The sequence below is a fragment of the Microcaecilia unicolor genome, chromosome 6 (assembly GCF_901765095.1).
Source record: "Microcaecilia unicolor chromosome 6, aMicUni1.1, whole genome shotgun sequence".
In the NCBI taxonomy this organism is placed as follows: domain Eukaryota; kingdom Metazoa; phylum Chordata; class Amphibia; order Gymnophiona; family Siphonopidae; genus Microcaecilia; species Microcaecilia unicolor.
In genome coordinates, this window is record NC_044036.1 from 113104298 (window position 1) to 113119706 (window position 15409).

The 15409-nt window shown below is 43.5% G+C and overlaps 1 protein-coding gene across 1 annotated transcript in view; it reads right to left on the reverse strand.

Moving 5' to 3' along the window:
• RGS5 (regulator of G protein signaling 5) overlaps nt 1-15409 on the reverse strand; it is an 81541-nt gene that overhangs the window by 18714 nt on the left and 47418 nt on the right. Inside the window, exon 3 of the mRNA XM_030207344.1 lies at nt 6117-6178. Within this exon, the coding sequence (XP_030063204.1) occupies nt 6117-6178 (62 nt within the window). The remainder of the gene's footprint in view (nt 1-6116; nt 6179-15409) is intronic.

Sequence of the window (15409 nt, forward strand, 5' to 3'; positions counted from 1 at the left end):
AGTGCAAAGTGATGCACATTTAATACCCAAATTATAGCTACACAATGCTAGATTCTACATTAGGAATCACTACTCAGGAAAAAGATATACGTGTCATAGTAACAATATGTTGAAATGTTCTGCTCAGTACGCATCAGTGGCTGAAAAGGCAAGCAGAATGTTAGGAATTATTAGGAAAGAAATAGAAAATAAAGAATATTATATTGCCTCTGTATTGCTCAATGGTGTGACATCTTCTTGAGTATTGTGTGTAATTCTGGTTGTCACATCTCTAGCAAGATATAACAGAATTAGACATGGTACAAGGAAGGTGAAAGGGAATGAAACAACCCTCATTTGAGGAAAGGCTAAAGAGGTTAGCGATCATAAGCTTGGTGAAGAAATGGCTGGGAGGGAGATATAATAGAGGTACAGTAGAAGTCTGGAAATCCAGACCACTCGAGAATCTGGACCCTTCAACTTTTCATCCCGATCGCCCGAGAATCCAGAAAGCTGCCTGAGAGTCCGGAGTCCCCCTCCTTCCCCCCACACATGGTACTGCTTGTCTCCTGGCCCTGCACGCTCTCTCTCTGTTCCCAGGCCCACCAAGGCACCCTGTGGCTAAGCCTCTCCCCTCCTTCCCTCCACCTCTCTCCCTGCACAATCTAGCGTCTTCCTTCCTCCCCTAGTCCTGGACCTGCCCACTTATTCCCTCTGTAACATGAAGTCTTCGCAGTACCAGTGACAGCGGCTGCGGCATCCTTATTATTATTATTAGCATTTGTATAGTGCTACCAGACACACGCAGCGCTGAACACCTGATACAAAGAGACAATCCCTGCTCAAAAGAGCTTACAATCTAAATAATACAGACTGACAAGACAGTTACGGGTGAGGGAAGTAATGGGAGCTAAAAAGCAGCAGTGAAAAGGTGGGTTTTCAGCATAGATTTGAAAACAGGTAGAGATGGAGCTAGACGTATAGGTCCAGGAAGTCTATTCCAGGCATAAGGTGCCGCGAGAGAAAAGGAGCGAAACCTGGAGTTAGCAGTGGAGGAGAAGGGGGACGACAAGAGAGATTTGTCCAGTGAGCGGAGTTCACGGGGAGGAATGTAGGGAGAGACGAGAGTGGAGAGGTAATGGGGGGCTGCAGAGTGGATGCATTTAAAGGTCAGTACGAGAAGTTTAAACTGAATGTGGAAGCAGACAGGGAGCCAGTGAAGTGACTTGAGGAGCGGGCTAGTGTGAGTATAACGATTCTGGCGGAAAATAAGTCATGCCGCAGAATTTTGGACAGATTGGAGAGGAGAGAGATGGCTGAGCGGAAGACCAGTGAGAAGTAAATTGCAATAGTCCAAGCGAGAGGTGGCAAGGGTGTGGATAAGGGTTCTGGCAGCGTATTCAGAAAGGAAGGGGTGAATATTGGCGATCTGTTGAATATGCGCAGAGAAGGAGAGAGAGGAATCAAAGATGTCTCCAAGGTTACGAGCCGAGGAGACAGGGAGGATGTGAGAGCCATTAACAGAGATAGAGAAAGTGGGTAGAGGGGAGGTGGGTTTAGGGGGAAAAATGAGAAGTTCAGTTTTGGACATGTTGAGCTTTAGATTGCATTGAGACATCCAAGCAGCAATGTCGGACAAGCAGGCTGAGATTTTGTCCTGGATTGAGGTTGAGATTTCAGGGGTGGAGATGTAGATCTGAGAGTTATCAGCATAAAGATGGTATTGAAAGCCATGGGATGATATCAGGGTACCAAGGGAAGAGGTATAGATGGAGAAAAGGAGGGGTTCAAGAACCCTGAGGCACACCAACAGAAAGCGGGATGGAAGTTGAAGAGGATCCACTAGAGTGAACACTGAAAGAACGAAGTGAGAGGTAAGAGGAGAACCAGGAAAGAATAGGGCCCTGGAATCCAAGTGAGGACAGCGTATCCAGAAGTATAGTGTGATCAACAGTGTCGAAAGCAGCAGATAGGTCAAGAAGGATAAGGATAGAATACAGACCTCTGGATTTAGCCAGCAGCAGGTCATTAGAGACTTTGGTAAATGCAGTTTCAGTAGAGTGAAGAGGGCAAAAACCAGATTGGAGTGGGTCAAGAATAGGTTGTGCAGAAAGAAAGTCAAGACAACGGCGGTGAACGACACGTTCAAATAATTTGGAAAGGAAAGGGAGAAGGGAGATGGGCCGATAGCTGGAGGGACAGGTAGGGTCAAGTGAGGGTTTTTTAAGAAGTGGAGTGACAACAGCATGTTTGAAGGCCATACGAACAGTTGCAGTGGAGAGTGAAAGATTAAGGATGTGACAGATGACTGGAATGATAGTAGGACAGATAGTGTTACGTACATAAGTGGGGATGGGATCAGAGGAACAGGTAGTACATTTAGAGGAGGAAAGAAGAAGGGCAGTTTCCTCAGTAAAATCTTCTGAGAAGGAGGAAAAGGAAGGAGAGGAAGCAGACTCATTGGCTCCCTGCCTTTCCCCTCTGACCTGCACCCAGTATGGGAGGTATGGGTCAGAGGAGAAGGGCCTGTTGCTGCTGCTGGTACTGTATTGCAAAGTCTTCAGGTTAGAGAGGGAGCAAGCCAGGGGCCAGGAGAGGGGAAAAACGCCGGATCATACAGGGAGGAAGGGAGGGAGGGAAGGAAGGGGAGGCGTAACCGTGGGGGGGGGGGGGGGGGACAGCCTGAGAATCCAGAAAAACCATACATCTGGACTGACCCAATCCTCAGGCAGCCCGGAGTTTTGAACTTCAACTGTATACAGAATCCTGAGTGGAATGGAACCGATAAACACAAATCGATTTCTTATTGGTTGAGAAAGTACAGAGACTAGGAGACATACCACAAAATTACATAGTAATGCTATTAGAATGTATAGGAGAATTTTTTTTCAATCAACACACAGTTAAGTTCTGGAACTCTTTGCCAGAGGATGTGTAAAGGAGTTAGTGTAGTTGGAGATGAAGTCTATAAACTGATATCAAGATACACCCAAGGGTCAGCAGCATGGAATCTAACTACTTTTTAGTTTCTTCCAGGTACTTGTGACCGGCTTGACCACTGTTGGACGTTGGATACTGGGCTAGATGGACTTTTGGTGTGACTCAATATGGCAATATTTATATTCTTATGCTCCCTGTGCAGTGAAATAAGCGTCTTTGGCCCAGCCCAGCGCAATAACTGCTACAGCACACATGTACAGCTATCAGCGGTTTTTCAAGATGCTGATTGCTGTGGGTAAGCTAAGACTGGAAATCCAGATATCAGGTAGAGAGGTGTAGTAGCCGTGTTAGTCCACTTTTAAAGGTAATCAATAGAAATAAAACAAAATAAAACATGGAAAAGAAAATAAGATGATTTTTTATTGGACATAACTTAATACATTTCTTGATTAGCTTTCGAAGGTTGCCCTTCTTCGTCCAATTGGAAATAAGCAAATGTTGGTAGATGACAGTATATATAAGTGAAACAGCAAAGCATTTCAGTGACAGTTTAACAGGATGGGGGTGGATAGGTGAGAGTCAGGGAGACAGGAAGGTGACAGAGCAATACAATTTACAAAGCAATACAATTTTATGCTTTATAGTGGTCTAGAAAATCCAAATCTTTGTTAAGTCCTGTCTGGTGGGTGTCAAAATATTTGATCATTCTGACTTCAAAGGTCTTACGTTCCTGTATTGTTTTAAAGTTCCCTTTCAGGATCCTTATCATAAAATCACTGGTACAGTGTTCTGGTTTTGTAAAGTGCTGTCCCACAGGCGTGACATCTTTGTTGGTACTGGCATTTTTCATATGATGTTTATGTCTATTCATATGATGTCCACAACCCCAGTGAAAGATGCTGAAATTGTAGTAAGCATTTGGGTGTTTCGAGGTCTTTTCCTTGTGTTTTATTATACCATATATTATTGAATTATTTGCTGGGTTCGTCATTGTATTGTTAGTCATTTAAGGATATTTAGAACTTCAGTATGTTTTCCTCAATTAATTTTCACCCTCAGATATCAGGTGAATCTAAGGGACTGATATTCAGACCATGGGAGTTAGCCCAGCTAACTCCCGCAGTCAGTGCTAATGCCAGATATTCAATGCAGGGCCATTTCCAGTGACCAGCATTGAATATCCAGGTTATTTTTGGCCTGTTTGAACTTAACTGGCCAAGCTGATATTCAGCACTGGCTGGTTAAGTTCAAACTTGGCAAAGGTATACTACCTACGTATACACGCAGCCAAAAATGGCTCCCAAACCCAAGTTAAAAATTGGCGGATAGTCGGTTATATTGTGTGATATAACCAACTATCCACTAGCTACTAACCGATGATATTCAGTGGGGGATAGCCGGTTTGAGGGCATTTAACCAGCTAGGTGCGGATCCTGGTCAGTTAAATGCTTTTGAATATCAGCAGGTAAATATGTAGATTCAGAGCTAAACCAAAGTGCTACCAGGTTAGCAGCTATATTCAAACCAGATAGTAAAATGGATAAAGTTACGGTCGTCTTTTTCCTGTCCTAAATAAAATTAAAATATCACAAGGTTTTTTTTAGACCAATGATGAATAACACAATCCCAGTGAAAGATGCTGAAATTGTAGTAAGCGTTTGGGTGTTTCAAGGTCTTTTCCTTGTGTTTTATTATACCATATATTATTGAATTATTTGCTGGGTTCTTCATTGTATTGTTAGTCATTTAAGGACATTTAGAACTTCAGTTTGTTTTCCTCAATTAATTTTCACCCTCTAATAATAATACATCATTAATAAGAGAGATTCACTGGCCGTTGCTGTTGTTATGCCCTTTTGTAAAATTACACATAGCTTCCCATATGCAAATTAAAACCAGCTCACCCCCCATCCCATGACTTTTGTCTGGCTTTTCAATCCTTCTTTTTATATCACTCTCTCCTTAGTTGTCCCAAAATCTGTTACGGCGTTGACCTTCCACCACTTCTGTGAGTAGGCTATTTCAGAACTTCTCATCATTACAAAATCAGTGCTCAAGCTCCCTTCAATGTCTGATAACTAAAGTTTGTAATCAATACAACAAAATCAGTGAAGCTGTTTTAAGTTGTATAGCCATGTGTGTGACCACCTACTCACAAAAGAGACTTTTAATGTTAATACCAATATTTACAAGGGTGACCTGGGTCTACAAGGTTCTCCCCTTTTCTTCCAGGTTCATTCCCGTTATTGCCACCTTCTGGTAGCCCTCTGTAGAGTACAGGATGCACTTAAAAGCTAAATCTTATTTGCTGTTTCATACAGGTTGCATCAAGGGTCCTTTTACTAAGGTTCGCTGAAAAATGGCCTGCGGTAATATAGGCATGTGTTTTGGGCACGTGCAGATCCATTCTTCAGCACGCCTGCAAAAAATGCCTTTTAAAAATTTTTGTTGAAAATGGAAGTTCGGCAAAATAAAATTGGTGTGTGCCCATGTTGGGTCTGAGACCTTACCGCCAGCCATTGACTTAATGGTAAGGTCTCATGCGTTACCTGGGCAGTAATGACCTACGCGTGTCAAATGCCACTTGGTGAGCATAGCGGACAAGTGCCAGAAAATAAAAATTATTTTTCAGACGCACGTATCAGACATGCACCAGAAATGAAATTACCGCAAAAGCCACATGGTAGCTGGGTGGGAACTTCAAATTGGAGTGCATTGGGTGTGCGTAGACGCTTATGCAGCTTAGTAAAAGGGCCCCTCAGTATTTCTTGGTTAAACAAATATACAAGATCAGATATTTATACAACTTTATGCCAGGTTGATAAGCTCAGGGACAGGAAAATCCTCTACTTTTTTCTAGGACAAGCAGCATAAAATCTGTTTGACTCTTTTGGGATCTTGCCAGGTACTTGTGACCTGGATTGGCCACTGTTGGAAACAGGATACTGGGCTTGATGGACCTTCAGTCTGTCCCAGTATGGCGATGCTTATGTTCTTATGAATTTGATTTAGATGTTTAATATCACAGGATTGCCCTAACAGACAGCAGAAGTGGCAACTGTGTGGATGAAGGGAATTGACTCTAATAAGAAAAATCACTGGCAATGGAGGATAATGGCTAGAAGCAATAGAAGATGCCTGAAATCGCAATCATCGTACACTAAGAAACAGGAGAAAGGATCAGGTAATTCACTTACAGTTGTTTTGTAAGAGTTTCTCCAAGGAGTCACGCCACTGCACGACTTCTTCTGCAGGAGGTCTGAAAAAAAAGCACAGCAGAAAATACTGTATGCAGATTGCATTTTTCTAGTTCTGCTTCATAGAGATACAAAGACATGTAGAGGGCAATTTGATAAAGAGGTCCCTCTGAAGATAGTAGCATAACTGGGTATATATGTGCATATGCATTTGGGCTCAAGCACCGCAGTGACCTGTTTTGTTTTTCAGAATATGCAGTATATCAAGTGTGTCTAATAAACGAAATGAAAATAAACATATGGTAGCCATAAATCTGGTGTATATGCTGTGCCTAGATTCCAGAGAGACACACATAACTTATACTATTCTCAGGACCAATGCAAGGGTTTCTAGTACATCCCAGCAAACTTATCATTCAGCGCCTCCCCCCCCCCCCCCCCGTCCATCATCTCTTCTCCCAACCCCCCTTCCCCCGCCTAGTATCTTCTTCTCTTCTTTCCCCTTCCCAGGGACAGAAGAATGCCTTTTTATGTTTGAGCAGACACAAGATCCATGCCCAGCACCACCTTCAGTTCCCATACCAATTTACATGTAGTCAAATTTATGTAAATGACATATCCCCTAGTTCTATAACAATGGGCATGAAGTTAGGTGCCATGTGTGCACTTATGTGATAGAATATTAGTACTAACATGCATATAATATACACTTATGTGTGGAAGTGCCAGGGCAGCTGCTAGACATGATGGGGCCCAGGGTAGACACTAGGCAGGAGCAGGGGCGTAGCTACGTGGGGTCACGGGGGCCTGGGCCCCCGTAGATTTGGTCCTGGACTCCCCTGCCAATGATCCTCTCGACCACCCCTCCTGCTGCCAACCTTCCCCCGCTGTCGCCGTGGGCTACCTTTGCTGGCGGCGGACCCCAACCCCCACCAACTGAGGTCCTCTTGCTTCCCGCAGAAGGCTTCGTCTGTTTCTGACGTCCTGCACGTTGTACGTGCAGGACGTCAGACTCACAGAAACAGAACGAAGCCTTGCAGATCAAGGCTTTGTTCTGTTTCAGTGAGTCTGACATCCTGCACGTACAACGTGCAGGACGTCAGAAACAGAACAAAGCCTTGCACGGGAAGCAAGAGGACCTCGGCTGGCGGGGATTGGGGTCCCTCGCCAGCAAAGGTAGGTGATGACGGCGGCGGCGGGGGAGGGTTGGCGGAGGGAAGGGGGTCGAGAGGGTCGTCGGCAGGGGGGGCAAAGTTGGTGGTGGCAGCAGCGGCGGTGGTGGTGGTGGGGGTCGGTCCAACAATGGCGGGGGGGGGGGGGGGTCGGCAATGGCGGGGGGGGGGGGCTAAAATGTGACCCCTCACCTGGGCTTTGGACCCCTCTCCCGCCGAAGACTGGCTGCGCCCCTGGGCAGGGTGCCCCAAAGCTTGCTTACAGATTGTCCGTCTTTCAACCAGGCAGGTTTGGGGCCCCCAATGACATGAGGGCCCAGGACAATTGCCCTATTTGCTCACCCCTTCATGTTGGCCCTGGTAAGTGCTAAAGTACTATCCTATAATTTACATGCACGAGTCACTTAGCACATAAGTTCAAGGATCATACATGTGGACTAGGCTTCCAGTTACATGTGTAACTCAGTGGTGTAGCTGTAGTTGGATCTACTTTCAATTTAGTATAAAAATGAATATCTGTTAATTGGTGAACAGCTTCCCATACATACTCTTCCCGATCCATAAAAGCTACCCCTGCCCCCATTCTCTGCATGTTTTTTTATCAATGAAGAATCCTGCTGTAACTCCTTTAATAGCTTTCTTTGATGTTTAGTCATATTAAAATACAGAACATGTTGTTGATTATTTAATTTGTTCTTTTCCTGTATAACTAATTTCTCAAATGCTTCAAGGATCAGATCATTTGGACTTGGGGGAGATTTCATTTTACGTAACACAATATCTTCCGAATCCAGGTCTTCAGAATCAGATAAATGGATTTTTAATTTAAGCAATTGGAAAAACCTCTGTAAATATTCATGGACTTCAAACAAGTCATAACATGGATTTTTGATAGTAGACGAATTATACAGAAACCTTGGGAGATGTTACCACTTCAATTTGCTTATTGGCATAATAAGAATTTAGCGGATATGCTGATGAATTCATATTTAATCAATTCTGATAATATGGTGCCTCAAGAGGATAATGGTCATTATACCTGCGGGCATTGCACTTATTGTAAAAATGTAAGGAGTATGATTCAAGTTCCAATTCCACACAGTGATTGTTACTTAAATAGTAGAACTACTTGTGATTCAGCCCAAGTTGTATATTGTGTGCAAAGTCCTTGTCAAAGATACTATATTGGTCAAACAAAAAGGAAAATAAAATTTAAAAAATAATATATTGGTCAAAGAAAAAGGAAAATAAAATTTAGGGTTGTTCAGCACCTATGCAACATTCGTCTTGCTACAATCGAAGCTCCATTAGTTCAACATTGGATCACGCAAGGACACACAGAGTTGGACTTTAAATTTGTGGTATTGCAACAAATCCTCCTAAGGAGAAGGGGGCGATGTTTCTCAAATTCCGGAATACGGTTGAGCCAGCTGGTCTAAACAAGGAAGTTGATTGGTCAATAATCAGGTGACCGAGTTTAAAAAGAACTGTTAGAGAAATCAGTCTCTCTAGGTGCCATTTTTGAACTGATGCCCGTGTGAAGCCTGACATTATGATTTGGCTTATAGGTATTATGTTTGATTTGATTGTGATTTTCTAAAGCAGAAAGTATGTATAATTGACATATAATTTTGGTTTGTATGGAGGTATTCCCATGATGAAACAAATAATTGCAAAACCTGGATCCAAGTCGGGGAACAGTTGTTATGGGATTATAGCGCACCAGATCTATCACCACTGCTTTATATACTCAACAACTGGAAGATAAGTACATCATTGTTTTGAATTATATTGGGAACTGCATTACTCATGATATATTGACAAAGACAGTTTTTTGAAAAGTGCTTTTTATGAATTTTGACATCCTCGGATGTGGATTGAGTGAACTATAAAATCCCTGTGTCTTAAATCAATGAGGAAGTGCGATGATAGAGAAAGGTGGCTATATATGTGAATTTTTCACTTTGTTTACAAGGTTTTCTGAGCACCATCCTGGGAAATATACATCATATGCATATTCATTGTGGATATCCTGAAAACCTGACTGGCTAGGTGTGTCCCGAGGCCTTAGTTGAGAGCCACTGCTCTAATGGCATCTTGATGCACAGATGCCTTTATAGAATTGACAGGGTGCAGCATTGGCATGCATAAATTGTGGCACCCACTTATTTGCTCCCATAGAGTGTAATTATTCATTCACATGGAACATTCTCAAATCAACCAATAAAACTCTCAGCAAGTGGTACAGAAATAGAATTACAAAAACATTCTGTTCAAACTCAGCTATCACATCAGTGAGAGCAACATAAACTCCCTCCACTACCAGACTCTGAGAAGTAACATAAAACCTTGCAAATAGACACTCAAGCTGCACTAACCCTACTTATGAAAAGTCTGCACTGTAAATATTCTAAAACACCAGAACACCTCCAGTTAGAAAAAGAGAACAATCGAACACAGAGTCTACAAGTTACAAGAGTCCTTCTCTCCGGTTACAAAAGGAAAACACAGACCTGTCACCTAGCAAAAAAGAGACTACAGATTAGAAACAAATACTTAGAAAAAAAAAAGCACATGAAATTGAAAACCTAAGAAACCGGACTGTGAGCAATGGAACACTGAAAAAAGAAATACCCAGGAAGATGTTTCTTCTTGTAAGAATGAAATACAAGATATCCACAGTTTCAAAGCTGACATCTCATTTCTCGCAATTTTTTTTGTACCTTTGCTGTCTATTTTGCTTTTTCCCACTTTCTTTGGTCCTAGACTCTTCTTACTACATCCTCTTGTTGGTTTTCTCCTAAGTCCTTTTCCAGGATCTAATTTCCATTTTCTACTTTTCACTGTCTGTCTAACTCTGACTCTGATTCTTCTGTTTCCTCATTTCTCTCACATGCATTATATTTTTTACCTACATGAAGCTAGATTTTAATCCCCCTTCTTTCCTAGATCTCTGTCATTCAGCTGCTTCCTGCACTTACCTCCCTAGTTCTCCCATTCTCACCTGAGTCTTATTCTACCACCAATCGACTCTTTTCTTTCCCCTACCTTCTGGTCTTACGTTTCCACTCTCTCTATTCATTGTCTCCCCAGCTTATCTGTCTCTGCCTCTCATCCCTCACCAACCCCAGCTCCTTCCCTGTCACTCATCCCCTCTCCAGCTCCAGTCTCTTCCCCATGAATTCTATAAAAATTGCTAAACATTTAGGCGCACATATGATTTACTTGAATATATTTAATTGAAATATATATGTGTAAATGTAAGCATGTTTATAAAGGGGGTGCAAAAATGGGAGGGTCATGGGTGGAACGGGAGCATTCCTAAAAATTATGCATGTAGTTCTAGAATAAGGAGGTTATGCTCCTAATTTAGGTGCGTACACTTGTACCACATTTCATTTGGTGCAAATGGCCATGCCTAAAGTTAGGTGTGATTCCCAGATGTAAGTGCTATTCTATAAACCAAGTCTAACTTTAAGCGTGGCTTATAGAATAGCGCTTTTTCGTGCCAATTTTTTTGGCATCATCCCTTTATGTCTTGTACCCTTATTCAGACTCCCATTTCCCCTTTTACCTTCCCTATTTCTACCCTTTCTCACCTCCTTCAAAGATCTGACCCTTTCATTTGTCCCTCACCCTCTTCATAACCCTCTCCCCATCAACTTTTGCTTATGCTTCATTTCCCATTTTACTTTCTCCCTTTCTCTAGCATCCATCCACCTATCTCCTTCTCTAATATTCATTTACCCTATCTTTCTTCCAACTCCAGTACCCATCCCTCTACCCTTCCATCATCACCTTCCTTTGTTTATACCCTTGCTTCTCTCCCTATCCCACAAAGTATGTGTCCTCTTCTTCCTTCTCCCAGCCCCTACATCAACCCTTAACCCTTATATTCCATCTGCCCTTTTTATACCCCAGCCCCCTTTGTTCATTCATGAGATCCCTTCTCCCACCCCCATTCCTAACCCAAATCTGATAGCCAAGCTCCACTTCCTCCCCACCCCAGCATCAGCCCCTTCTTGAATCTGCTTCCATCTTCAGGCATGTCTTTTACCCCTACCATCTGCCAGCATTATCCCTTTTTTCCTATCCCCAGCCCCCTTCGCCCACCTGTCCCTCTTTTTAGTCCATGGATCCAATTTCAGCTCCTTCAACCACCTGCCCCCTTTTCCAGCCCCCAGCCCAGCCTAGTCCAGGCTCGTTCTCCCACATGGCTCCTTCTTTTCAGCCCCCTTCTCTTTGTCCCCCCCTTTAAGCATCCAACTCCAGGTCCAGCCCCCTTCTCTAACCTGCCCCCCTTTTCAGCCCCCAGATCCAGCTCCAGCATCCTTCTTTAACCTGTCCTCCCTTTTCAGCCCCCAGCTCTAGCCTCCTTCTCCCACTTGCTCATCCTTTTCATCACCCAGCTCTAGTCCCCTTCTCTCACTTGCTCCCCTGTTTCAGCCCCCCCAGTTTTAGTTCCCTTCTCTCACTTGCCCCCCCTTTTCAGCCCCTTGCTCCAGCTCTCCCCTTTTCAGCCCCTAGCTCCTTCTCCCATCTGCCCCCCTTTCAGCCCCAGATCCAAACCCAGCCCTTTCTTCCAGCCATCCTCCCTTTCAGCCCCCAGTCCAGCCCACTTTTTCTAGACATCCCCTTTTCTGCCCCCTTCTCCCACCTACCCTGCAGTTCAAAATTTTCTGCATAGCGATGGCAATCAGGCTTATTTTTGAAAGAGAAGGACACCCATATTTCGACACAAATTGGAAGATGGGCGTCCTTCTCACCAGGTCACCCAAATCGGCAAAATCGAAAGCCAATTTTGGGCGTCCCCAACTGCTTTCCATCGCGGGGATGACCAAAGTTCATGGGGGCGTGTCAGAGGCGTAGCGAAGGCGGGACTTGGGTGTGCCTAACACATGGGTGTCCTTGACCCATAATGGAAATAAAAAGGGCGTCCCTGATGAGCATTTGGACGACTTTACCTGGTCCTGTTTTTCTTACGACCAAGGCACAAAAAGGTATCTGAACTGACCAGATGACCACCAGAGAGAATCAGGGATCACCTCCCCTCACTTCCCCAGTGGTCACTAACCCACCCTCAAAAAACAACTTTAAAAATATTTTGTGCCAGCCTCTATGCCAGCCTCAAATGTCATACTCAGGTCCATCGCAGCAGTATGCAGGTCCCTGGAGCAGTTTTAGTGGGTGCAGTGCACTTCAGGCAGGCGGACCCAGGCCCATCCCCCCCCTACCTGTTACACTTGTGGTGGTAAATGTGAGCTCTCCAAAACCCACTAGAAACCCACTGTACCCACATCTAGTTGCCCCCCTTCACCCGTAAGGGCTATGGTAGTGGTGTACAGTTGTGGGTAGTGGGTTTTGGGGGGGGGTTGGGGGGCTCAGCACACACAGTAAGGGAGCTATGTACCTGGGAGCAATTTCTGAAGTTCACTGCAGTGCCCCCTAGGGTACCCGGTTGGTGTCTTGGCATGCCAGGGTGACCAGTGCACTATGAATGCTGGCTCCTCCCATGACCAAAGGGCTTGCATTTGGTCATTTCTGAGATGGGCATCCTTAGTTTCCATTATCGCCGAAAATCAGAAACGATCAAGTCTAGGGACGACCTAAATGTCTTTTTTGATAACCCTTTCTCTGGGACGTTTTGCAAGGACGTCCTCAGCAAAACCTGGGCGTCCTTTTCGATTATGCCCCTCTATGTCTCTGCTGCCACTGCTCTGTCTGCCTCCCATTTCATATGGCTGCTGCTGGTACAGCGTTAGAAAGATGAACTACTTCCTGCTTCAACTAGGTTGGAAAAGAAGCAGCTGCGGTCTTGCAGAAGATGATTTTGGTGGAGCACAGCACACGCTCCTATGCCAATGGTGCTGTGATGCAGGTTTGACACATTAGGTAAGCGGGAGCAGCCACTGGTGCCCCCTGAATATTGGCCTCTCCCCCTGCCGTGCTTACCCCGCTTATTGTGTTGTAAACAAATGAGGGGGGCAGAACAGGGTGTATTCCGAGTGTGCGTGGTAGAAGGTTGGTGTATAAAGGAAAGTAGGCACCTAACTTCCCTTATAGAATACTAGCGTAACCAGGCATTAACATGCCTAACATTTAAGCACTTGCAGTTATGTGCATAAGTGGAAGTCCCGCCTATGCATCACCCATGGTCCACTGCTTTGTACGCCCTCCTTGCAGATATGTGCTAAGTAAGTTAAGCAGGTAATGGCATAATAGCACTTGGGTGCTATGCTACCATTTACACACACCTAGGTGCGCCTAGGATATAGAATTGCCCCGTTAATAGTGGAGGATTTTATGACCTATCATGATCAGTTACATGACATTTCAGATTCAGGGAGTTTCTATGACTGGTCTTGTTCTGAAGTGTTTTTATTCCATACACATTTTTTGCATAATTAATTACAGCTTCTTCATGCATCTGATTATGTTATTTGTATTTCACCATCACGAAAATGAAAGGTGAAGTAAAGCATTAAACAGAAACCTATTTAATCATGCTGAAGTTGGGCTTTGCTGGCTGAAAACCTCTTTGTGATTTTGTCCAGGAGTCACAGTACCATTCAATAACATAAAACAGAATTTGCTTTTAAGGCCTTGTTCAGTGAAGTTCATAGTCAATAATGAGAGCAGATCATGGCTTGCGGTGTCTGAATAAACATCTGCAGAGCTTGAGGGATGCACAGCCAGGCAGCCTTGCTACACTGAACAGCTGCACTGCAGCTCCAACTCTGGAAATCAGATAAATGATTCTCCTTCCAGAGAGAGATGTATGCAATTGGGCCCACTTTTACCCCAGATCTATAAATCAGGCTGCTCACCTGAATGCTGACAATCTCCTTAAACCTTGCTCTGTGTTTGGGCATGATGTGGATACAGCCAGACTCTTGAGCCTTTTATGTGTATAAAATAAATATTAGCCTACTTAAATCAGCCTTGTGCAACTCAATGGATTTTTTAGCAGGCATACTTACTGCCACCTGGAAAAGAGACATTCTGGCAAGTATAGAAAATGAACAAAGGTAGTCTAAGGCATATATACTTTACACTTTTACACTATGTGGTGGCGGCTAAGAAAGCAAATAGAATGTTAGGTATTATTAGGAAAGGAATGAAAAACAAAAATGAGGATGTTATAATGCCCTTGTATCGCTCCATGGTGCAACCACACCTCGAATATTATGTTCAATTCTGGTCACCGCATCTCAAAAAAGATATAGTGGAATTATAAAAGGTACAGAGAAGGGCAATGAAAATGATAAAAGGGATGGGATGACTTCCCTATGAGGAAAGACTAAAGCGGCTAGGGCTCTTCAGCTTGGAGAAAAGACGTCTGAAGGGAGGTATGATAGAGGTCTATAAAATAATGAGTGGAGTGGAACAGGTAGACGTAAATCACTTGTTTACTTTTTCCAAAAATACTAGGACTAGGGGCACAAAATGAAGCTAGAAAGTAGTAAATGCAAATGGAATTAGAGAAAATCTTTCTTCACTCAACATGTAATTAAATTCTGAAATTTGTTGCCAGAGAATATATCAAAAGCAGTTAGCTTAGCAGGGTTTAAAAAAGGTTTGGATGGCTTCCTAAAGGAAAAGTCCATAGACCATTATTAAAATGGACTTGGGGAAAATCCACTGCTTATTTCTAGAATAGACAACATAAAATATATAGTACTGTTTGGGGATCTTGCCAGGTACTTGTGACCTGGATTGTCCACTGTTGGAAACAGGATGCTGAGCTTGATGGACCTTCGATCTGTCCCAGTATGGCAATACTTATGTACTTGAGATAGCATAAATATATGGACATCACAACCAATCCACTGATACCTTCAGCGTGAATATCAAGTAGATCTGTTCCATTTAGGCACTGCACAGAGAACAAATCCCTTTGTTTTACGTTTTTACTGCTACTCCTTGTGATCCTGGACAAGCAATTTAATTCTCCACTGCCACAAAAATTAGGCTGTGAGTCCTCCAGGGATGTAACTCACCTTGAGCAACTACTGAAAACAGTGTGAACAAAATCCAAAAAATAATAGTAAAACAATAATACCATAATAAGCAGCACGGAAGAACATTCATATAAATAGATATGAAGCTCATAATGCCATC